Source organism: Typopeltis vanoorti, chromosome 1, assembly GCF_054136105.1.
Source record: "Typopeltis vanoorti isolate ZY-2024b chromosome 1, IOZ_Tvanoo_1.0, whole genome shotgun sequence".
Taxonomy (NCBI): domain Eukaryota; kingdom Metazoa; phylum Arthropoda; class Arachnida; order Uropygi; family Thelyphonidae; genus Typopeltis; species Typopeltis vanoorti.
In genome coordinates, this window is record NC_143549.1 from 180,034,719 (window position 1) to 180,061,411 (window position 26,693).

The 26,693-nt window shown below is 36.7% G+C and overlaps 1 protein-coding gene across 1 annotated transcript in view; it reads left to right on the top strand.

Moving 5' to 3' along the window:
- Positions 1–369: 369 nt before the first annotated feature.
- The window catches only part of LOC150110680 (uncharacterized), a 32,309-nt gene continuing 5,985 nt past the window's right edge, over positions 370–26,693 (top strand). The window contains exons 1-5 of the mRNA XM_090400296.1: positions 370–595; positions 11,142–11,294; positions 13,521–13,606; positions 19,067–19,158; positions 24,957–25,014. Of these exons, the coding sequence (XP_090256422.1) occupies positions 11,225–11,294; positions 13,521–13,606; positions 19,067–19,158; positions 24,957–25,014 (306 nt within the window). The 5' untranslated portion in view covers positions 370–595; positions 11,142–11,224. The remainder of the gene's footprint in view (positions 596–11,141; positions 11,295–13,520; positions 13,607–19,066; positions 19,159–24,956; positions 25,015–26,693) is intronic.

Below are 26,693 nucleotides of genomic sequence, written 5' to 3' on the forward strand. Positions count from 1 at the left end.
TCAACAACTGCATATTCCAGTTTTAGAATGAGGAGGATGTGGGGAGGGGAGTAACTGTTTATCTATTCCCTGACGAAACACTAATCAGTAGCGAAACAACTCAACGAGGAAGTTTATTTTATTTATTTTTGCTCTTAAAATGTACAACATTGCAATTATTTGTTAATTTCGAGATGAATCACGTTTAATTTAAGTCACCTAATTAGCTCCATTAAACTCTGAGCACGTTCTGTTAAACGGAAACCAATATTTTTGGCTGCTTGCCCACGTGGATCTTGGGATACGGTGCGCACGCCACACTTTTCACGTGTACACAATGTTACAACAGCCATCAAACCATTGTTGGCGTGTTGCCCTAGGAGACAACTGGCGCCTCGACTCGGATATCAACATAAACCAGCAGCCGACGCGACACTATTCTGGACAGTGCCAGGCACACTGAAACACATCGAAACGAAGAACGGAAAAGGCAAACACGCAGACGAACTGTACCTCTAGTAACGAGAGAAACAGTTGTATGTTCGTACAATACCGGAAGTTCTTAATTTTTGCATGGAATTCTGCTTTTTTCCCTGCATGATGATTTAAAAATGAGGTAAGTTATATTGGAACTAAGTAAAATTCTATAGTGCTGGTATTTTCGTACTGTGAACTAAGTTTGTTTATTTCTAATGCTGATTTGTTTACCAACAATGTTGTGCATTTCTGCACTAAATAAATTTAAAAAAAAAATATTCCCATGGCGTGTGCTTGCTGTAAACTAAGTATGGGTTCATTTCTAATGTTTGTTTATCAAAGGTGTATGCAATTTCTGCCGTTTAACAGCAGAAAGACACAGGAGACGGACTAAGTGAGTTTAGTAAATTTTTATACCTTTCGAATTTGCAGAAAACATACAAAGAAAAGTTTCAGGTATGAATGATTCTGTCGTATATGAAGAATTAATTGCGCTGTAGAGAGATATTTACATTGCGGGACTATGACGTTACTCCGATACCATGCTTTTTTTTTTTTTTTTTTTTTTTTTTAGGGGGGGAGTACTGTACGAAAGAAAGGGACTATCTTTTAATACCCATCTCTTTGGATATAACACCATTTCCGACTAACTTTGTGTTTTATTGCATGTCCGTATAAACAACTAAAGTGGGAAATGAATTGTCGTAACAACTTCAAAAAAAGCCAAGAGACTTAACAAACAGAAACCAAAGGGTTGCGAGATAAGTGATACGTCAAAAAATGATAAATTCTTCCCTTCAGCATAGCTGTGATCTCATTATATTTTTATAAGCCCGTGACCTCATTTCTTATCGTGAGCGTTATTTGGTACATGTTTTATCAGTGCCATCTTCCAGCTGACCTTAAGAGTTGATAGAGCCAATATCACTGCTATTCAGAGGCATTTTTAAACAAATAAACCGCTATGTGTGCTCGCTAACATGTGTCCAAAGATCTAGTGGCGTTTATGGCTGGAATTACATTGGCAGGTATTTCTCTACCCTGAACCGCTTATCTTCTACGAGCCTTATCTCTGGTCGGCAGGGGTGTGGTCGTATCTTCTCTATGATGAGTTTGAATACTGAGGCAAGGTTATATAGCTTATTTAGTCAGAGAACAGCCCCCCTTTTTTTTCTCTTCTGAAGAGGAGAGAAAAGCAAAAAAGTCATCCATCTCTCTTTTAAACTTCCTAAACTGAGCCGTCAGATTCTTATTTTTCATTTATTTAAACTTGAAACGTTCCTAGAGATAAAAAGGCATGCATCAACTAAAAAAAGGAGTTAAAATCCATAAACAGATCACCTCAGCCATAACAATGAAACGCTGAACTCAGAAAACGAATTGTTTCTCCAACGTCAATTTCCTTAAGCTTCCTGTTAGGTGTGTTTGGTTGTAGCTTCCGACTGGAGAGAGCAGCTACTCTAATTAGCATTGGTTGTCTCCACGGAAGTTTCTGTACTAGTTATTTCTGGTATCGCCTGTGCCACTTGAACAGACAGGAAACACGTGTTTTGCCTGTCAAGAGTTATGCACAGTAAGCAAATCGCACACTTTATCTATAGTCCTTGCATGCGATGATTTTTATCTCAAGTTACTAGGGGCAACGGAGCTGTTTGTTTATAAACGCAACTGTTCAAGGTTGAGAAGTATACACTCTATACTAGCGGTTGTAGGTTGCGGTTCTCATCCTTATGTCACCACCTTCTTAGAAAGAAAGTAGAGCCCACAATCAGCTGGAGATTTAGACACGTAGCATCTGTCATGCACTCGTGAACTGCAATTAGACAAGCTCATGTTCATTCCTCATTTAATATCTTCAGTAAGGCAGAATTTCACAGGTGTGGTCTATTTATTTTTCCTTTATTTTTATTTATTTGTTTTTTTTAAAGGTATTTGGCGATCAATTGAAAGGATTTCTAAATATGGACATTGGAGTAATACTCAGTAATTCAAGCATCGTTTCATACTAAAACATCATACTAAAATATACTTTCATACTAAAATATCCCCTTATACTTTTTGATGCCACTTCAGGCGTCGACAATAATCTGTTTTTATGAAATGCTAGGAAAAATGGAAGAAAAAAGATGTTTGAAAAAGATCTTTCCAACCAGCAGGTGTGAGTTTGAATTCAATCGTGGACATGGAATTTTATAAGTGTCTTCAGACGGTAGATGAATTTTATCCTCCAGTATGAGACCACCATCCTTCTTATTGTGGACGCCTGAAGTGGCATCAAAAAGTATTGTCAACCAGGGTTCGTAGATTAGCAAACCAGTATACTAATGGACGAGTATGATAGACTTATAACTTTCTGTGGATGGAATTCACATATTAAATTATTTTCTTGGAATTCTTACAAAAAAGAAAGATTAATATTTAAACTTGTATTTTAAATATTAGTTGCATATTTCTCCATTCAGTTCAATATTCATCAAGGATATTGATGAATCACATCAATATAAATATCACATATTTATAGAAATATGTGGCTTCTGCATGAAATCAACCATTGTATTTTGTTGGATCTGGCTGATGATTATTTGAATAATATCCATCTTTGAGCTTGTTTCTTTGGAGCAGAACGGTTCTGCACAGTTGAAGATTTTTGTGAACGGAGCCACCTCTGAGTAAGAATTCTAAATCTCCTGAGATCACTCAGGAGATTTAGAATAATCTTATAGATCACTGTTTTTGGAGGGGTACGTCGCACTTTAATACCTCAAGAAATATCGAAATAGGTTTTGGTAATTTATTTATTTATTTATTCGTATGGAGTTTCCTCCCTTTTTCTCCCCAGTCCCTATTGGGGCGAGTTGAGCCCCCTCTTGCGGAGTTAAGTATTTATGGCTGTAGATCCGTGTGTTCACGGGGCCGATTTGCCTGCTTGCGGGATGAAAACCCCGAGATAAACTGGGGAAAAAAACCCTGCTGTCCACGCCCAAGACCGGCTAACTTAGCTATGGCTGAGGAAGATCCTTGAGCTCCTCTCGTCGTCGACGGGAATCGAACCTAGGACACTCCTTCCCCAGGCATATGGTTGAGATGAGCAAAGCCACTAGGCTAACCGCGCGGAGGGTTTTGGTAATGATCTCCCATAATGCATAGCAATACACCCTCTGTCCAAAAAGAAACCGAACTTTTCGAAACTAGAAGAAACTAGTGACGCCAAATGCTGAATCTTTTTGTTGTCGAAAGAGGCAACCTTCATTAGTGTTGTGTCAGCTGTTATGGCAATTGTTTCATTAGAAGCCGAGTTATAGTGCCAAGAGTGACAGTGTGTTTTGAAGAACGGTCGGAAAATGAGTTTCAAACATAGAGCTGCAATTGACTTTTGTGTTAAACTTGGTAAACGTTTTACCGAAACGCATCAAATGCTTCAAAAAGCATATGGTGATGAATGCTTATCCCGTACTCAAGTTTACGAGTGATTTAAGCGATTTCAAAGTGGTCGTGAGATCCTTGAGGACGACAAAAAGCCGGGCCGTCCAAAAATTGGACTGAGCGAAGTTAACATCCAAAAAGTGCGTGATTTCATCAAAGAAAACCCGAAATCGTCCGTGAGATTGATTGAAGATGAATTAAGGATTCCAAAATCAACTGTGCATAACATTTTGACCCACAGTTTGGGCCTTCGTAAATTGAATTCGCGATTTGTTCCCCACAAGTTGACCGACGACCAAAAAATGTATCGAGTTGAACACTGCAAGGACCGCATTAAAACTGCTCGTAAGGACTCAAACTTCCTTGAAACGATCTTGGTGACGAAACGTGGTGTTTTTAGTATGAGTCCGAAACAAAGCTCCAGAGTGCTGAGTGGAGACCACCAGAAGAGGGGCATCAGAAAAAAGTCGCTTCGAGAAGTCGAAAGTAAAGGCAATGGTAATTTGTTTCTACGATTCCAAGGGCATTATCCACAAAGAATTCGTTCCGTCTGGCCAAACGTCAATGGTTAGTTTTATCTCGAAGTTTTGAAGCTATTGATAGCAAAAATTCGTAGCGTACGGCATGAATATCGTGACGACCGACCGTTCGTCAAAACACACTGTCACTCTTGGCAATATAACTGGGCTTCTAATGAAACAAATGTCATAAACAGTTGACACAACACTAATGAAGGTTGCGCTTTCGACCACAAAAAGATACAAAAGGTGGCGCCACTAGTTTCTTCTATTTTCGAAAAGTTCGGTTTCTTTTGGATAAAGGGTGTATATACAATCGAAAGGAAGTGTGCTTTTCATTATGGTCAACAGCATCTATATACAAGTAACTTAGTCATAAAGCTACTTCACCTGCAAACTTTGTTCACACTTTGGTAAAGAATTAAACAAGAATATAATTTCTTGGTAAGTATAATTTACTTTATAACTAAGTGAAAAAAACACTATCGGATATAGAAAGGTCAGGTGAACTGGGTATAGCACTCCGCGATTGACGGTTACATCAAGGCTAGAAACCACCTGATCCTTAAACAGTACTAACAATCTGTACAGCCATCGTGGTTTCAAGATCATATGCTGAGATAATGGCCGGGGTGCGGACAGGTCATAGATGCAAAGATTGACACACACATCTAAAGAACATTGGTCATTCATTTGAATAGACCAATTCTTTAATCGTCTAATGTCTGGTGAAGCTGACAGACAAATCTATTTTAAGAAGAGAGGTATCAGTACGCATTAACTGATAATAGAGATATCATTTACATTCCTTCATGCCACATCGACCATGATTTGAATGGATTCCTTCAGAACTACAGTGCTTTCGCATCATAAATAGGGAAAAGCAGCACGGCTTCAACGACATCAAGGAATTGGCGTGCTATTACCGGATCGGATCCTCATAATGAATTTAATGAGGTTTTTAATTTCTATGACCGCTGTTGCCAAACAGAAGGGAATAAAACAACTATTAACAATAAAGAATTTAATCGACCTGCCATAGTAGCTGTAAACAACCATCTTTAACTGCGAATGATCAGATTAGCTGTTTTTATCATCACCATTCAATTGTAGTTGCGCGATTATTACAAAACTTATTACAAATTATAACTATTTTCGCATAATTTCTGTTGTAGTGGTAGCACAGTGAGATCTTGTATACCATCTCAAGAATCTCTACATCAAGAAGGAAAAGAACAGGTCAGGAAAACAAATGAAACACGAAAGAAACCCAAATAGGACGTTAATGAAGACTATACTGATTGAAAGAATGCCATGGAGAAAGGAAGACAGTTGCCAGAAGTCGAAGTGGGGGAAAAAGTGAACTGTCCCGCCGATCATGACTCGTGTCCTATTTTCTTCCTTCCGTGACGCCGTGCGTGTGGAGCCTAGTTTATAAGTGGAGCAAATCGATGGCAGGATTACACTGGCAATAAACCTGGAGGAGGTTGACACACGAAGAACATTTGTACATGCATGTCACCAGCTCAATTCCCTTTCAGGGCAACGCCCATAGGAGTTAGCAGACGAGTCCATTTCACAAGAGGTAGTAAGACAAGAGTGGATGTTTAGTGAAAAACCTCTGAAGTCCACACTATGTGGTGAAACGATCTATCGCACCACACGTACTCTTAGCTTTCAGAATCACCTACTGGCATCAGCTTAAAAGGAGCCAGTTGCAGTTAGCCTACAATTTACTTTACGAACCCAAACTGAACACATTCTTAGAACAGATTGTATTCATTGCTGTCAGTTTTTTTTTTTTCTGAGTAAGTCGCAATTTTGAATGAATAGAACCCTCAGTATCTTTCCTAGCCGTTCATTTGATATACTGTGAGGTAAAGAAAAGAAGGAAGTTGACGTCAGTGAAGGAACCCTAACTTGGCAAAGATCCATAAGAAAGAAAACCACAGGGCCAATAACATTTTCATTCTGTCCTCCCTCACTTTTTGAGTGATTTTTCACGAAATAAATCCTAATTTATCAGCAGAACGAAAACAATACTGAACTAAAACTAGTGAGTATATGACGATGAACATTTCGACGCTACTGGATCGTTCGCTATTATTTCGAGTTCCCAAATATCCAGACGGAAATAAGCAGGACGGTATTTACGTCTGAACATCGGAGTCTATTTTATGACACATATGCAGGGCTTAGAAAATATTTAGAACAGTCTTTGATAAATGTGTCTTGCACATCACAGTCAGTCATAAGGAAAACTCCGACAGAGAGCACTATGCTCTTTCACTCGAGTTTATAAAAAAGGTTCCACACACACACACACACACACACACACACACACACACACACACACACACACACACACACACACACACACACACACACACACACACACACACACACACACACACACACACACATTTTGTGATATATTCACGTGCAACGAATAGATCAAGTGATCAAGTAGAAGGCAGTTGCTAAAGATATCTCGCTGTATTCTTTTAGAAGTCCATAAGAATTAGATTTGTGAATTAAAATCAAATCAATTTGCACATCGCATGTTCGGTGCCACTCGAACCCATCATCATCATAGAAGGAATGTGTACGCACGAAATATTGAATTATAACAGCAACCTAATTATCATGTTGGTTGCTTTATGCATCGTAACAGCCTATATATATATATATATATATATATATATGTGACACAAATTCCATTTCTGTTTGATGATGTGGTTGTCTAATGAGGCATGCAAGGCTTTCCGAAGTCCAATGAGGGCTACCTTTTGTATTTCAATTAATTCCGCGCAGCGTGGATCGGATGCCGTGGTACGTATCGTTCTATCCGACTGTCCGTCAACTGCAACATGGTAATGTGCATGTAGCGTATTTTACAGATCCCTATCTGTAAAATACACTACATGCACGTTTGCTGGTTTTCTGGTTAGGATCAAGATCCCTATATGCAATAGGGATCTTGATCCTAACCAGAAAACCAGACTCCATAAGGTCTTTAGTCTGGACGATAAAAACTGTACATGAGGATATTCTGTTGTGACTCTACTTAACCATCAACCTTAGTGTGATGGGATATCGACGACGCTCTTGGGATTGAAATACCTAGGGTTAGAATTCCAGGACGCAAAGAATCTTATTATAAGAGCTTTACAACTGAAGGCGAGTCAGCCGATCTTACACGTGAGAGCAAACCGGTCAGAAGGACACATTATAATACATTGGCCTCATAGCTCTACCTGCTTCTGCTGGATTTCTAAAATAGTTTTCTGTTGTAGGTGGTCAGCAACACCGATGCTGCCCACCTACAGCACATGCATGTGCATGCATGCGAGGTTTGCAGTGCATCTTCATCTGAGATGTTGCTGCACTTTGTATCGAAACCATCTGTCGATAAAGCTTTTCGAGACATCGTGCCCTGCACTCACCACAAGCATATTTTTTTTTTCTCTCCAGATTCCTTTAGTTTAATGACTGGAGTTGGTGGTTACAGATAGGTTAGGTCCTTCTCATGGAAAAAAAAGATAACGAGATTTTTACATGACTAACACTTGGGTTTGCAAAACCGCATATCCAATTACGCCCGCTACTGTACAGTACTACACGTACCTTTTTTAAAGTGCAGTAAAGTAGGTGTATTCCACTGGAATGAAGATGGTAATTAGTTAAGGATATTTGAGTTTATATATTGTCTGGGATTTATCTTTGAATATCTAGTTCATCCAAGTGATCAAAATAGACTAATATTCCAACTTGCAGAACATCAATGATTAAACGTGCTTTTTCTACTCACAAAGAGACAGACAGGATATTTCGCCGAATTCAACAAACTGGGTTGGACATTTTCCTTCATTTCCACTAGTCTTGTTAGATTGTAATTTTTCATTTGCTTTGTTCTTTCAACGGACCATTGTCGTAATAATTTTCACGAAACACCGGAAGTTGAATTGAGGTTATATCCGAATGGCAGACTACTTCTAAGAAGTCCCACGGGCGGAAGTTTATTCCTCTTTCTGTGAAATGTGTTGAACTTGAGACGATTGACCAACTGAGTTCTATTATTATTTTTTTTTATTTTCCTGGAAAGTGTTGAAGCTTCTGTAGAATAATTTCGTGTTTTGGAGTTATTTTCTTCAACTTAAAGATTGGGAAAAGAAATGAATTTAGAGTGATATGAAGCGCAACGAAAGATGAAGAGTAGGCAGAAAGTAAACGATAACTTTGGAATGTCTTCTGTATTGCGCATAAGTAACGTCATCATCCAGGTATATTATTAATACACGGTATCTCATTGGAGACCAGACTTATTTGTGGGAGGTCCTTACCATTTCACCTGACAATAACGAACATTCAAACATCTGTCATCTGGCAAGATATTCACAACAGATTCTGGCAGCCCCCCCCCCTTTCATTCATCACTCTCCAAATAAATCTAGCCCTCACACTCTTACAGCATGACCAGTTCTTTCCACGCATGTCCTTAAAACCACACTGCTTTCCGTAGAGTATCCCTTCCTGTCCGCACATTAATGGATTTTTTCCTAAACCAACTTCTCCTCTCCAGTACCTTGTCCGCTACTCATCAGATGCTGATAGGTCTGTAACTTGCTAGTTCAGTTTGGAGTGTTCTTTATGCAATGGAACTATTTCTTTTACCCTTTCAACTTTTCGGACCAAATCCCTAAGACTTGAATAATCTTCCAGTTTTCTAGCACATTTTTGTAATACATGGGATTAAATAAAACCATCTAATCCCAGACATTGCATTGACGTCAAGGGTCTTTAATATCCTATACACCTCAGTTAATCTATCTCTTTCCCCACTTGCTGCTACGGTATCTCCACTTGGATGAACACCCTTTGCAAAATGATCACTCTGTTGTTCTGTCTGTTCCAATCATCTCTGTCTGCCATCAGCATTCGTCAAAATTAATTCACAGAAATCATTCACCCTTTTACTTGCCACATGCTGAAAGAACACTTTGGGATTATCTTTGGCTTGCATAATAATTTCCTCTCATACTCTGGTTTTTCCTTCCTTCCTTCCCATATTGGCCACCTTTCTGGAAGATAGTACAAAGCAGTGCATGTTCATGCACATGCACTGTTTTGTACATGAGCCCATGAGCAGTACAAAGCTGTGCTTTGTACTGCTCATGGGCTTGCTGATCGCCTCTTTCCTCGAGTTCCATCCCGAACCTTCTTAAATAGCATTATTAATAATGCTGTTCATTAATTTAACTCTCACTCGATTTATTTTCGTGATTCTAGATACGCAGTCTGCTACTATTTACTTTCTTCAAACATCTCTTTACCATTTCCCATGCACTATCAATATTCAACTCTGCAGCTTTTTTATGCCATGGCACATCTTCAGCCTGTCTCCTTAGTTTGTCGAACTTACCAGCTCTAATTCCAGATATATCCCTTAACTGAAAATTGCACCTTTAGGCACTCTTGGATCAGCACAACACGATCATTCTCACCAAGTGGCGCCTTCGATCACATGTTGCTTCAGGTAATTATTCCTGAGTAATTGTATAAATTCCGTTTCCTTCCGCCTATGTTTCCATAGTTGAAGTCTCCAGGATAATCCCACTCCCTCTACTCATTGAATTTATTTGCCAATGCACACCATCCTTTGCATTCCCTGGCCTGCAACAACCAGCTGTATATTTTGTCTTATTGCTTGCCTCTAATGCATTGTTTTCACTGACCTCCTGCTGAACTCTTTTTGATCGCACTTCATCTGTTGCCATCATCAAAACTTCTTTCCTCATCCTTTTCACTTTTGTATCACTAACCATGTGATCTTTTAATAACGTTCGTTAAATGTATAAAAACCCGAGTTTTAGGGGTTTTCTACCTCCATTTTGAGATTTCAGGCAGAATGGCAATTTCACGATGGGTGATGGAAACCATTTATGACAATGCTTCTCAAAAGTATTCACTTGTAAAGGCAGATCGATCTTTATTTAAAAGCCATTGTTCTTAATAAACTTTGTGTAGTATTTTTATGAAATATTTTTTATTTTCATTATCATACCTACTGTATGATAATTATATTACATATTATTATGCTTGTGATCTGACTTACAATTAAGATTGTCATCTTGAGGAGCATAAGTACTATTAGTATCTTTCGTTAAGAAAATTAATAGTTGAAGGTCTGTGATAGATAATTTTGTATAACTAAAATTTTCCAATAGGTTGTGAGTTAGTATTTGATTCAGAAAGATCGGGACATTGAATTTTAAGTGTCACACTTTTTCTTAACAGGCAAAAATTCTCTCATTGTGAAGAGCATAAGGTTTTAAGGGTCTGGATGTGTATGGCGACCTAATGGGGACAGAGGGGAGCCGAGATGTAGTTTTAAGTAAAGTTCGAAGTTACTAGAACCCTAGTTGAGATAAGGTATCGTGAACTCCTCCACATGTCAAGATGCATTACTGTCTCTGTTAGGTTAAGTGAGTTCTCCATTCACATTTCTCTGTCTCCTTTGGAGGGTGATAAGTGTTTGTTTATCTAAATTCCTTAAGTAGTTCAACGCACCACAAGTACTTAAATATAAACAGTCGGCAGTAGGAAATAGCTTTCTGTTCTTAGGCTGATAAAATTCTTTCAGTTATCTACTGTTAAATAAAATGTCGGCTACCCACCATACGCGTCGGAGTGAATTCGGTTAGTAATTGTGGCGCATATTACAAAAGTATTTTTTATTTACAGGTGGTCAGTCCTTTTGAAAATCGCTGAAATTTCCAAGTGATTGTTCTCTTGCGCCTGCGCAGAGTCCATGCTACGATGACGTCATGGGTTGTGGCCCGAGTAAGCCTTCTACGAGGCGCTGCTCCTTCACAGAGGAAGAGGCGTGTGATCAAAGTAAGTAGAGTCATCTTTCAGCTATCACTTCTTCCTTCCATCCTGCTCTCTTTTTTATTTGTTCCACCTTTCCATTGGAAGCTTAATTATGGTTTTGACGTCGTATTCTTTGACTATTCTGCATGATATCAAAGAGTCTATTTTCAGAACAAAGTTTATTTAAATCTCATTGCATATATTGTCATTCATATCTCAATGATCTTCAGCTGAAACACACCTATTCAGAAATGATGTCAAATATCCGATATAAATTAAACATTGTTTTTTTTTTATTGGTCTGAACATTCAGTCGCTCTGAATTTCACTAGACATATTAAGGTTTTATTAATTAGTTTATAACATTCTCGATACTTCAGTGATCTACGCCTCCAGTATCTCCCAGTTAAAAGAGAAATAAGGAATATACAGTGAATCAGTAACATCCACCTGGATGGAATATTTTTCTTCACAAAATAATGCTTAAGTCTTTTACATTCTGGAGAGAATATATTTAGTGAAGAAAGCTATTTAGAGGTTCCCTTAAAGTGAGGTAAAACGAATGTATTCCTTCGTTTAGATATTTGTGGTTTATTGGGATTATATTATTTATTAAACAGGATTATGCAAAACTTTTGCAGAAATTCACATGTCTGTATTTCTGAAGTGTCAGTGACATAGAGGGCGCTGTGTTTATTCTTTCGAAGAATTTTCAGTCGGAAGGTTTACATTTCATTTTAAGCATTTAGTTTGAGATATGAAATTCAAAAAAAAACAAAAACAAAATAAAACAGAAAACTAGTGGTAGGTAGACAGTATAAAAAGTTGTGATATGAGTGAATACTTTCGTACTCATCATTATTTTGACTGCACTTAGGTGGATGATTAAAAGCCTTTTCATCTCATAAACATCTCATTAAAATTTTATCGGCGTCAGTGATAACAAATCATCGCACTTTATCTAACTTACTCCCAGCGGAAATCCCCCCCCCCCTCCCGGAAGGATCGCGAATATATAAGTGCATAAAACTGCATAACAGATATTACGTGTGTAGGCATAAATTTTAGATTTTTTTTTATTGAGTGATAACTTCTATAATTAACTACTGGAACTAATAATTGAAAACGAATTTATGAGATATTTTATCCATTAATTTTCAAGTCTAGTCGTCCAAAAAACTGAAATCCGTTCTCTCTTTAAATGGACAAAGGGTATCAAACAATAACAACAGATTATCATGACTTGTTTATTATTCGGTTGTTTTTAGAAATAGTTCTCGTATTTACAGATCCGTTTTCTGCCAACTCATCATGATAGCCAATGTCTCGTACAAAATGCCACACCTTTACATTTCCGGTAACTTCTATCGTCTGCGTGCAAGTATGAAATAATACTTCGCACGCGAATGATATCGAGCAACTAAAGTATATAAAAGACTTCGAAATTTAGCAAAGCAGAAATCGAAAGTGCAGCAATAAAAAGACTATTATATTCATAATTTATATATATTTTTCGCTGATACAGAAAGCAGGTGTCGTTTCAGGCTACCATTTTCAAGCTGGTGCTTCGAGGCTGTTCACAATACGATAAAATATGCTGGGTACACCTTCCACTTCAGTTCTGCTGTGTTACTTAGGTATATTAGTTCAAAAATGTTTTAGGTATTAAAATCAATTATAATGAAATATATATATTATTTAAATCTTATATTAAATTATTTATATTAAAATCAATGCTAGTATATGTTACAATTTCGCCATATTGTCCATCTTCCATTTAGAAAGATCTATGTTTAAGGGGATTATATTACAGTATGTTATTTTTTGGCCACAAAATTGATACAATAGGATAACTGAACTGGGTTTATTGGTCGGAATTTGATACACCTAGTAACCAACTAGTTTCCCACTTGACTTCATCTGGGTTTTAATGAACATACAAATATAAACTGAAAACAAGAAGCTTTATGAATGAATTTATTGGTGTCGGAATTTGGTTCCTATGCATTCGTATTTTTTCAGTTATGTATTGATTCATAATCAAAGCTTCTTCTTTTAAGTTTATATTTGTATGTTCATTAAAACCAAGATGAAGCCGCTAATCAAGTGGCGAAAATCAAGTGCAACTTTAAAATGGTTGATTTTTATAGAGGTGTAAAGATTATATACGTTTGTGTATAGAAAAACGGGAATTATTGCACGTGTTAGCCCCACCCAGATGTTTCTTTTAATTGTATTTATTTCGTTTAGATGGTGAAGAGGTCAACGCGGTGACTAGAAACGAAGTCCCAAAGGACTATCCCATGTCTCCAGGAACGAGAAACGGAGAGTTGCCTGTAAGTATCGCTGCATGAATTTTAAATCAAACAGAAACTTATCAATAAATGGATTATTTTTCCCTATCTGTGCTAGATTCTTGTAGCAAGGAGAGGGTGGACTATTCCTCCTCCTCTTCTTCTTAAACAATCCCATGTTTTCCCCATGATGTTACTACTTCTCTTTTTGCCCTCCCATTTGGAGTATTACAAAACCATTCCACTTCCTTTTTTTCCCTTTCTCACCTTAATTACTGTCTAAATACTTCAAATACTTAAAAGCAGTTTCTAACTGAATACATCTACTCTATAATATAAGATGATAAGGCTTTTTTTGTAATGTTTTTTGTCAAGTTATTTGAAATGTTTTGAAACTCAGGGCTACCCTGAGTGTCGCGTCTTCAAAATTCGAGTCATCAGATTTCAAGGAGAACAGGCCTACCAGTCCGGAACTCAGGGAGTTGGGCACCTGGGGGAAAAAGGGGGGGAGGAACCCCCTTTTCGAGTCTTCAAAATTCGAGTCATCAGACTTCAAGGAGAACCGGCCTACCAGTCCGAAACTCGGGGGGGGGGGCGTCGGGGGGGGCGTCGTAGGCGTCGGGGGGAGGAGCCCCCTAGTTAAAATATAAAATGACTTCATAAGATAGCAATGAAATGTTCTTTAAGCCGAATCATCATATCCAAAATGTATACACTTAAGTTGCAATTTTACATCTAGTTATTAGAATACACCTGTGCTCAAGTAAGGCCAGGCACATGGACGATGTTTACTGACATTAAACAAACTAGAAAAGTATTTTTCTTTTCCTAAAATAATTAAGATTTTATATGCTTGTTTTGAGAAGTAAGTCTGATCCGAAAACAACTGATTGTGCATAAATCGTGAGCCTGGTTGGCAGCGTGGATAAGCTACGCGCTCTCCAACCAACTGGCTGCGGGAGTAGATCGCGCCGTTGCCATAGATGTTCTTGATTGTCTTTAGGTGGGAGATGAAGATGAATTTCATTGGATAGTGCGAGATCATCACTACCCCCCCTACCCCCATACATATTGGAGGCCTGAAGTGGCTTGAAAAGCTCGATGTTCGGTCTCTAGAGAAAAAAAAAATACAAAAATAAATAATAAAAAAATCTTCTTAGTTCATCACGATATACCGATTTACCATAGGTTTACAATCTTTCGGGGGTGAAAGACACACACACACACACACACACACACACACACACACACACACACACACACACACACACACACACACACACACACACACACACACACACAAGGCCTAGAAAATCACTGATCTCTCGCTAAGTTATCATAGACTACCATATTGGTCATCAATCCACGTGATTGCAATACAATCAGATCTTCAGAAATAACTGCGAAGTTATTAAAAGTTGAAAACATGTTGCTTAAAAGAAACTTAATAGTCAGTCAGGCGGAGCACAAATTAACGAAACGAGATACTGGTGAAAAAAGAAGTTCATCCTACTGTCTCGGGGAATTCTCATTAACAAAGCCTCCCAGCGAAATCGTAGCTTCAGAGGATTGTGTTTGAACGTTACGTGCTCAGTTCCTCCGGCTGGATAAACAGCACGTTTGCATGGATGGGATGCTGCATACACAAGCTATGTTTGCTTAGTTTAGAGAGAACTCGCCTCGATTTAATGGGCTTTGGGAAAACTGTATTAGGAGTGACGAATCGCGATGCCCAATCTTCAGCTCAGACGGAATGATATTAGAATAAGAGTCCTCCCGTGTTGTAATTGCAGTGCCCAAAAATGAACACTGTAGGTTACGCTTGACATTCTGGGCAATTATGTCAAGTCGGTGCTATGGTAGGTCTGTATTAAACTACTCAGTTAAGTATCATACGAAAGGTTGTAAAGACACAGGAAAAGAAAGTGCACAGCTAAGCGCTTTAGAATGTGGTCCCATTCTGAATGACGTCGATCATCTGTGAGAGGAGATAATCGAGAATAAACTAAAATGTCCACCTGTGCCACAGGAACTTGATATATTTGAGTAGAAGCATGCGTTAAAATACGGTCGTCATTTATCAGTATTTATAAAACACATGTTTGTATAACATTTGAGTGTCAGTTTTTGCAGGACAGTGTACGTTAATGTGTAAGTTATTGATTTTCTCATTTAACACCGTAGTAAGATTAATTTTCAAGTACATGGCACTCGACGATTTCCAAAATTCCTATCAACAGATAGTGAGATTGCAATTTTTCTAGTACCCTAAACCAGGAAAATGTAATTGAATAGGCCTTGTTTGATTTGACATTTTGATGGTTTTGGTGAATTAATTTACTCATTTTCTAATTTCGATATCTTAAGTGTAACTGATGTCTTTAGGTCGATATATCTGCAATATTTTTATTTTTACAAAACCTCCTGATATTCCTTTTTAGCTGTGCGATGGAAAGTTCTTTTTTACAGCAAAATTTTCTCCCTAGAAACCTAACCAGGAGGAAAACAACATGTTTGTCTTAGACGATGTATAAAGCTTTTTGAAAACTTTATAGCCAAGGCGAAGGCTATTAGCTGTTTTCTTTATAAAGTTCGACCTTGAAGTCTAGATTCTTTAATTTCTATCCTGAATCAGAAAAACATCTCGAATAACAGATGTTTTCATCTTTTTTCATTTTGATATTATATGGCAAAGTGCAGCTGGCCTTCAAAATTAAAAAAATTCAGAATTAATTTCATCTCTGCTTACATTTGTTGTCAACAGAACACTTTTCGTCTTCTGTTGACTATCTTGATCTAATGAATCGATTGTTCAGACATCGATGCAGAAAGCCTACACTGTGCCACATGCGATATAATAGGATGTACTCGTGTGGCCATTTAGTGTATTCTTTTTCCCATTTATTTTTAATGGCCTTATATTAATTAAGAAAACGTAGTAGATGGTGATGAAATCCTGATTTGTTTTATCTGTATCACAAGGATTATTAACGATATTTTATTGAATTTATTATATTTTTAATTTCTTTTTGAAATTCTAAAATAACCGAAAAAGGCTTCAACCTGCATTACAATAAGAATATTATGAAGTCAGCCACATTTCATATCCAAATATAAAAAGAAACTTAACAAAACTTTCGAAAATTTAATAGATGTCTTGAGAGTATAACCTTCGGTATCGGAATTGCCTTGGTACACACTATTTAAAAAACAAACTCTACTCGGGAACTTGTTTGCTTACCTTTCATTAGTGCTTTAATTAGGTTTCACTGGCTTGACGGTCCACTTATGAGGATTTTAACATTCTGACATTGGAGACTGCTGTGGTATTCAGCTTTTGTCTTCTAGGTTGCTGCCTGAGAATCTACAGTTCGAAACAGAAAGAAAAAGTCTAAGAAATCTATCATAATGCCGTATTTCTAAGGAAAAAGCTGAGATCGCTTAATTTTAATATGTTAAAATTATTTTTGTCCGGTGTGTGTGTGTGTGTGTGTGTGTGTGTGTGTATGTTTTTAGAGACACATCCCCATGGCAACATCAACAGTAATGTGTCCGTGTCTTGGCTTTTTGAATCTGCAACAATGTCACAAATTTACAGACTTTACGACTTTACCTACTTGTCAGCCACTGACAATCCGTTGATCGAAGAATGGCCTTCTTTGATCAGCAGTTCCAAATTAACAAGACCCCAAAGAATAAAAACCAACATGACTTAATATTCTGTTTTAGTCATCATACAGTATTGTTTCGATATAACTCTTGCTCCTTGTTGTTGGTTCCAAATATCTAAATTTAAAACAGAGTTCTTCTTGGCCCATGATTTTCCAATTCTAGCTTATCCCGTGCAAGTTTTATCGAAGGAGGTTATTTACTTATATTGTATTGAACCTAGAAAGAAATATTATCAAATATGCTACGAGGAGACTCCAAACATGACTTTCTCCTTTTAATCCCCATGCGTCCTCGCGACCTGATCAAGTACCAAACTAGCTTAGTTTAAACTTGTTTTACTATTTGTGATAAAAGTCAAGGCTTTCAATGAAACTCGAGCATTAATCACTAGGATATTTTTAAACGCGGTTTCCTTCTAACAGAAGGAAAACGTGTATAAAAATATTCCCCGAATGCAATAAAGAACATCTGATTGTGCTTAACAAAAACCTATTAATGTGTATTTCAGTTATGGGTTTTCCCTACAAAAGAAAAATATCCAGCTTTTCTTGTTACCTTAATTTCTTCATTCCTCTTATTCAGCATATATTTCCGTGTGATTTCTTTTATTACCGCTCATTCCAGGAAGTATCTGCAATGGTATTAAATGAGCTACTTTATTTTATGAATGAGGAAAGAGAAACTATACATCGAAGTTAATTACTATTCTAGAAAAATGTTAACACCTGTTGGCACGTAAGAGCTACTGTTGATTCTTATTTTCACCGCCGAATGGCGTCTCCCGTTTCATCGTGTCTGAGACTAATCTTTAGGAATTAAACGAAACTCTCTTCATTAAATGCGCCGCAGGGATTTTGCATTCTGGTTAATGTTTATTCTCGTGCTGGTCTGTTTTTTTTTTTTTTCTTGTTTTAAGGTAGGAAAAAAACTGAGTTTCCCGGAGAGAAAAAAAAAATACAGAGGATTGAAACCCAGATCTTTCCAACCATACAAAAGGTTGCGTCGAATCAACTGAGCTGCTGAGGCTCTTTAATCAATTTAAGTACTGTAATTCAATATTATTAGGTCGAAATCGAACGTAAACATAGAAGTTTTAATGCAGTTGCAGATTACAACTTCTTGGCACATTCACTAGCTTGGTGACGAGTTTTGAAAGCAAAACTTTACCATCTCTTTTCTCTTCTTGGCTAGGTCTTACAGCTTAAAATTGGCGCCCGACGTTGGACGGTATTCAAATCTACATTCATAAATTGTATTCTCGTCTAAAACTTAATATTTGATCTTGCAAATAAAAGTAGCTACTGAAAAAAACAGCAAGCTATTTTTTATATAAGACAGTATTTTAAAAATTTATTCATTAAACACGCAATTCAAGGTTGAATTTTATCATGAAATTCTGAGTACGTTTATCTGATTTAGGAAAGTTTAATCTCGACTGTTTAAGCTAACTTCAAAATAATGCTTCTAAAATAAAATTTAAAAAAATGATGGCAGTCTGTATCACAAGCAGGAGTATTTGAAGCGACCATCTCCAAGTGAGACTGCAAACGTTTTTGTTTTTTAATTTTATACGATTTTGTTTACTGCAAATGCTTATGTTTAGACAATCATTACGTACATAGCGATTAGTTTGTTTTATGTAATTGGATAAACTTGTTTGTGGTTACCAGGATAAAGGGGGGGGGGGATCGAGAGAATGTATCGCTTGAGAAAGGGTAGGGAAAAAAAAACTAATCCAGTTGAATACGATAAGAGGTTTCATACCTCTAAGAGACTATTTTGAACACTTATTTTATTTCTGACATTCCTGTTTGCTTTTCTTTTGTGTAGTCATCAAGATCGTCAGGAAATTCTAATTCTAAAGGAAAAGCAGTACAAAAGAGTAGTATCCGTCCCGTTTCTGGTCCGCTTGTTGCGCCTCTGTAAGTTGTTTTTTTCTTTTAGTCTTTGATATAACACGATCTAAAGAACTGTAAAAGTGTTACTATTTCAAATAGCGAGTAGAGACTACAAATATTGAACTAATTAACATTGAAAGTGTACACATCCACATTTACTCCTTGCAAGATGCAGAACATGAACGAAATTCACTTCATGAAATGCATCAATCTCGTGTGTCGAACTCTTGAATTGATTGTGGATCACTACGATGCTTGCAGAACATGTTTCAAGCACATCTATACAATTTTTACTACATCTCGTTTAATATATATATATATATATATATATAGATCTCATCTCATCTCATTTTCCTTTTACCCTCTTTTACCTTGCGGTGTCGAGGGTTATTAATCAACGGACCTCAAACCGTTCACAGGATAAGGTGGTCAGCCCTATTATCCTATATCCGTACTATTGAGTTCTCAAGGCTGGTTTGCCTGCTTTGCAGGATGAGAAACCCCAGTAAACTGGGGGAAAACTCTGCTGTCCACGCCGAAGAATGGCTAACTTGGTTATGGCTGAGGAAGATCCTTTAGCTCCTCCAGTCGCCGACGGCAATCGAACCTAGAACACTCCTTCCCCAGGCATATGGTTGCGAAGCGCACAGCCACTAGGCTAACCGCGCGGACGATCTTGATATTATGCGGTAAAGCGGCAAAACGGCTAGCGAAGGACAGTTCACTAAAATAAAATTAACACCTAACGATGCTGATATATGACACACACACACACACACACACACACACACACACACACACACACACACACACACACACACACACACACACACACACACACACACACACACACACACACACACACGCACGCAATTGTTTCAGAGGAAGTTTTTTATATATAAATTTCAATGAAAAACATACTGTTTACGTCCTCAGTTTATCATCGGATTTCTTGTATGTCCGATGATGTCCGATTTCTTGTTAAAAAAGATTTAGAATAACTGAATTCTGTATTATGCGCAATCTTTATACAGTTCCTGCTAGGGGTACCATTGTGAGGAATTCATTTATTATACGAATAAAACGAATTGGAAACAAACGACTGTGACATCAGACTCGGTTCTTTCACATTACGTTTTTTTCGGTATTATCACTCTGTTACTTTCTTTGCATTCTGTAAACAAATATCGTTTAATCCCTGAGGAAGTTAAAGTGAAACGTTTTCTATTGCCAACGTTAATAATTTGGTTTTACTTTACTGTCGTAAACATTTGCGAACAATTCAATTATTTTTTTATTGAATTTATTGTATTGGAAAAACTCCTACGCAACAGATTCCCATATCACATGTGCAAAAATTTCTTATACAATCCATTTTAATCAAATTATTATAATTTGAGTAAGTTATTAATTTATTTGGAAACGGTTTTGAATAGCTTCTATCAGATTCAAAACCGGTTGTTTCCACGCTTCACACCAATTCACAAACTAGATAAATGAGATGATGTCACGGTTATTTTGATTATTTTGCTTTTCATCTAAAGTTCATTCGAATCAGCCTGAGCGTAATTAAGAGATGAGCAAGATGAAAAGTTCTATCAAAACACGATCGGCGTGAAAAAGCTGTTAAAATAAAAAATTTAAAAAATAAGCAGTTTAAAATGTTTTGCTGATATCTTTTTTGTTTACAAGGTTTTCCAGAAAATTCTTGATAAGATGGAGTGAGATGATATCTTCATATGTGGACAATGTATTGCCTGGCTTCTTATCAAGCTTATCAAGCAACCCAAATCTCAATGAAAATAGCAGAAGATTTTAAATGATCTAAATGTGTAATAATTATCTTAATTAGTATGAAAATTATCTCTCTACACGGTATATACTGACACAGAACAGGAGGTCATAAATGAAATTTTGATTTGAATCTAGTTCACTAGAATTTATAAAGATCAATAGCTTTTGCTTAAAGGGGAAAGATTTTCCTCCATTTCTGGCTAACAAGATTTCTTTGAACTCAATTTTGGTGTATTTGGATGCCCATCGAAACCACATTATTGCGCATATAACCTTATCTTATCACAGCTCTTTCTGTATTATTGCAAATTATGTTGATCTCATTTCAGCCTTTAGATTAATATTTTAATATTTATTAACCATATCCTTTCTACCTCTAAAACAACTGTTATATTTCATTGACTAATTCTTCTTTATGCTCTAGTTTCATCATTCCAAATAGCTTCCATCTTTTATTATTAAAACAAAATAAGTCGTTTTACTACTAACACATTTCATTAATTATTTAAATCGTTGAAAGTTTTTTTTTTTTTTTTGAAAAAAAATTAGACTGAAGGAGAATAACTAGTTGCCTTTCCTGAATGATTAACTTTTAATCCAAGTATCTTTTTTTTTCTTCATTATCAACTGGATGTGTACACAAACTGTGAAGGAATGTCCCAATTCAAACGTGAAGTGAACGATGACAAAGAATTTTCAAGCAAAATGAAGACAGTGAAGAGAAAAAACTTTCAAGGACCAAGAAGACAAACAATGCACAGAAAGCAAACTAAATGATAAGAAAAGTGATTAAAATGGTTAATGTACCAATAATTCAAGAAAGGTTCATTCGTATTACTTAAAACATGACCACTCTAAAATGCGATTTTTCATTAAATGCCATAAAAAGACTTAAAATCCATTTTAGTAATTTAACCATATCGAGTTGTTTTATGAAAATAGCGTATACGGTTTATACTAAACATTAGTCATGGGGTTCAATACCCATGGGTAGTGATCCCCCATAATGTATAACATCATACATATCCGCTAGAAGAGTTTTACATTATGGGAAATACTAAGGATAGTGATCAGAGCTTACACCACCTTTATCATGAGTTGCCCTTGTCATGAAAGGTTTGCTTACGCTTGAATTCGCCAAAACTATTATAGTTTCTCTATTCGGCTCTGAAATAATGTTGGATTCAATATCCACTTAACTTTGAATTTATATTATTACATGGATATCCAGATGGCCGGTGTTAAGTGAAGGAATCAGAGCTCGCGGGTAAATGAAATTTGATAACAGTACTTGCCGCATTCCTTGTCCATTGTAATGATGGCGATATTACACAGAAGAATATGCAGTGGTTGCAAGTTCTAAATATCGATGGGAAACATTACAAATGTAGGAAGGTTTTTCGGAAAGAGAGGAAAATTATACGCAGTAGGTTAGATGATACGGAAAGTTAAGTCTAAGTATGAAAACAAACTGGCTCTGCAAGCTAAAGACAATTCCAAAGAATTTTATCGTTATGCTGCTTATAAAAGAAAGAATAAATATAACTCTACTGAATGCAGAGTGTGTGGGTGACAGATGCAGAAGAGGTTGTTCCACTAATGAGTGCCCATTTTGCTAACAGCTATCAAAATGCAACATTGAGCTCACTGCTTCCTCCTCACTGGATGAAGAAACTCAGGTGTATGAGAAGGAGGTATTAGAGCTGTTGCACAAAATGAATAAGAGTTCAGCAATAGGAGCTGTTGGGATATCAGCACGGTTGGGAAAAGAGTGTTCAGCTGAACTGGCCATTCCTTTGACCAGGCTATTTAATGAGTCTCAGAACAGGGAAGATTCCACAGGAGCGGAAAGAATGTATGGTAATCCCATCGCACAAGGGTGGTGCAAAGACCGATGTATCCAACTATCGACCAATAAGCATCTCGGGAGTGGTAATGGTGAAGATTTTGGAACAGTTGGTTAGGACTTTCATTTAGAAAACAGTTGACAGTGAATGTGCTTTGCAATAAACTTCATGGGTATACTAAGGGAAGGTCATGTTTTAGCAACTTGCTCACATTCTATAACCATTCTATAATATTGCCACTGAGTTAGACAAGGGGAATGGATACACTAAGAATGGAGGCAATTTGGATTTTGCTATTTTGCTAAGGCTTTTAACATAATACAGCATGCATAAATTGGAGACTATGGATTGGATTATAAAAATATTAGCGTGGATAAGAGAATGACTGGCTGACAGATATCAAAAAGTGGTATATGATGATGTGAGTCTGCAAAATTGAAGGTAAATTGTGGTATACCACAAGGATCAGTCCTTGGTCCACTGTTATTCAATCTGTACATTAATGATATTGGGAATGATTTGAAAGACGACAGAGCTATTTGCCGATGATGCAAAGATAGGTAGCTGGAATGCTGCTGATATGCAGCACTTGCAGAATGATTTGAATCGGCTGGAATTGTGGGCATGGGAAAATGGATGGCAGTAAAGTCATGCACTTTGGCGTGATTAGATATCCTTTTTTTTTCACTCCTATTTTTGTTTCGAATACTTCAACTGATCTATCGATCGGTCTTTTCTAATTTCCTTAAAGGCTATCCTTCGTCTAGCTCTCAATTCTATCTACTTGGACTTAATTCTAATGTTGTTTGAAACTAATGCTCAGGTAATTTGGTATTTTTATTTCTCTTCTTCCACATAAATCATGCAACCTAGTTTCCACCATAAAATAACATTCATATTTTGCCATTTCTACAGTTCTTTTTTTCTTGTTCATCGACGAATCGTACGTGGTAGTTAAACTGCATTACTTGTTCTCGGTGTGTGTGATACCGTGATTTCATTTGAGGTTTATTTTTGTTGCTTGATAATGTGAGCTACATAGATTATAAATAGAAGCAGAAATAGTGTCATACACCTGTCATACATATGTTTCAACATTAAGCCACCTTCCTGCTCAGTTTACCCTTCATTTCTTTTTAACCGCAGGAAACTTTGATTTAGTTGAAAAGTACACGTTAAAACGATGATGTAAATAAATCACATATAATCCAGTATGTAGCCATGTACGACTCGTACTTAGAACGATTTAGTGCATGTTTTTAAATGCTTATACCCCATTTGGCACTTCTCATATGTGTTTTTCCAAAATTAAATAAAATTTGTTGCTCGATCGTGTAGTTTTTTATTATCGTAAAAACCTGCAGCTATAAAACCTGCCTACTTGTACCCACCTTACCAAGTAAACCGGTTTATGCTAACCGTTCAGTCCTCCATGTATTACACATTTCCAGTGGGATAAGAAGTCATGTCACAGGACACGAGCCGTCCGTGAATATGATAGTAATTCTATCCAAATGATTGGCCTTAGTGACCGGATCTCAATTCTGTTGAGGATGTAGATGGTGATATCAATTTCACGAGATTTACGGAAACACCCAAAATCTCGTGGAATAGATATTCCCACATATCGCTGTCCTGCCGTCTCAATGGTTGAAGTAGGTTAGTGTACCCTTATGAACAGGACTTGGCTTTTAATGATAAGTATAAAATATTTAGGGACAAACTTTGGAGATAAATATCACATTCTTATTTCCTTCGATTATGCATGCACGAAAAGCTCAGTATACATAAAATATTCAACTGGCGTTGATCTGTCAAACCTCCTACGTGTATTTGTAAAAAATCTTCTGATACTTCTGAATTTAATTGCATTTCTTCACTACCGAAATGTAGTGAAGTAGAAAAACATGGAATCCTGCTTTCTGTCATATCCAATAAAACATATATCAACAGTGGTAATTTAAACACACTAACAAATGCAGCCATTCAGTCCACCGAACTTCGGCTACACGGTTTCATTAGACCAGAAATGCCCTTGGGATAACGAGGGACAAAATACATGCTAAGGAATCATTGTTTGCAATGCCATATGGATAACTATATTTAAATACCATCATTCCTGTGTCATATGTTTTAACTAATCAATAGAACATTTGTATTAAACGCTGTTTTTTCCCTTAGGCACAGAACTCCTAGTCAGGTAGAGTTCTTCAAGAATCTAGAAGACAAAATTAACCAAGTAAGAACAGCAACTTTCTTACTCCTTAGTGTTAAGATTGTAATGCGAATATCAGCTGCTTTACTTAATCCCACAATAGTGATCCCTAAGGCAATTTGTTGTTTTTCAAAGGTCATCCGTTGCGCGTTGTTTACCGGTGGGTGGCATAGAAACTCTTCTTGTAGTGCTAATGTCTATTTTGTAAAAAAAAGAGAGAGAACGGAAGAGAATATCATGTTACATAACCTCGTTAAAGTTTTAGTTAAATATTTATTACTCAAATAATTATATATATATCCGAAAATTAACTCCACATTGACTTGAACAGTACCATTCAATATATTCAATTGTCGACTAGATTTGTCTTGAATTTGCAGTTAAATTAGGTGAGGAAAATGCATACCAGAATCGTGAACTCGATAAATGCGTCAACATTTGAGAAATTTATGAATATCTTAGGATGCATATATCTAAACCAGAAAAAGTAAAAAAAAAAAGATGGTTGCAAAGGAAGGTAATAAGGGAGAAATATTCCGAGTGCATAGTATTGAATAAGAATTAATCACAGTTTAATGCCGTTGAAAGCCAACGAAGCTGTTTATATGAAGTCTAAAAGGTGCAGAATGAAGCGGAAGTCATTCAAAAGCATCGTATAACAGACAAAAATGAGTGATGATTGATCTTGCGGTTGTGGCCAACCGTTTTTCTTATCGAAGCTGTTGATCAGAGGTGTGTGTGTGTGGGGGGGGTCAGTCAGTTTAATAAAAACGAGGTGAATGACAAGTTGCTAATGTTTGGGAACTCATTGGTAATTATATGGACGCATTTTGTGCAGACAGGACTGTTGGAGCAGCTTCATGATATTGCTACCTGAAGCAAGAGCAATGATAGATAGAGTGTAAAACTAAACATGTAAGAGCCCTGTTATGCTAATTTAAGATTATAAAGTTGCTGCTGAAAACTGGTATTAAATTCTGTAGATTGGAAGGAATTTCCTTATTTCATTTTTTTTTTTTTTTTTTTTGAAAAGCGAAACTCTACCCACAATGGAAAGGACTGCATGTGGGTGAAGATCAAAGAGCTCTAGTAAAGATGATAAACTACTGTTACTAGATCGGCAAGGAATATGGGGTGGGTAAATAAAGTACTCGTAAATATACGACATTGTAACTGTTAAGCTATTTTAAGATTGCTATATATTAAACTAATAATTATTTTTAATTATTGCTTTTATTATCTGGTATTCCTTATCAAGAAACGTATCCTCTAAACCTTTCTTAACAATGATTATCATCATTTCAATTCTTCTCAAATGAGCTCGATAGGATTCTCTTTATACCCACCCCATATTCAGTGCCCATCAAAATTAAACAGACCAGCAGAGCTGGCACTCAGTGATCGGAACTGAAGATTCAATTTTATATGAATGGACACTTTACTTCCGTTGATGTTTATAGGGATCATATAAGACAGTTTTCAATAGAAAATACTTAATTTGTCTTTATGGAATGCCTCTTGGGGTGAGATAAAGGCGAATTTTACTAATTATAAACTATGATCCATAAATATCGTGATTAAGCTAATAACTGGTTGGTTGATTTGTGGTTTTGTATGGTGTAAGGACAGCAAAGTTCATATACTGCGCCATGATATTTTGAGCTAATTACTAATAGCAAGCATGCAGATATAATAGGTCTAAT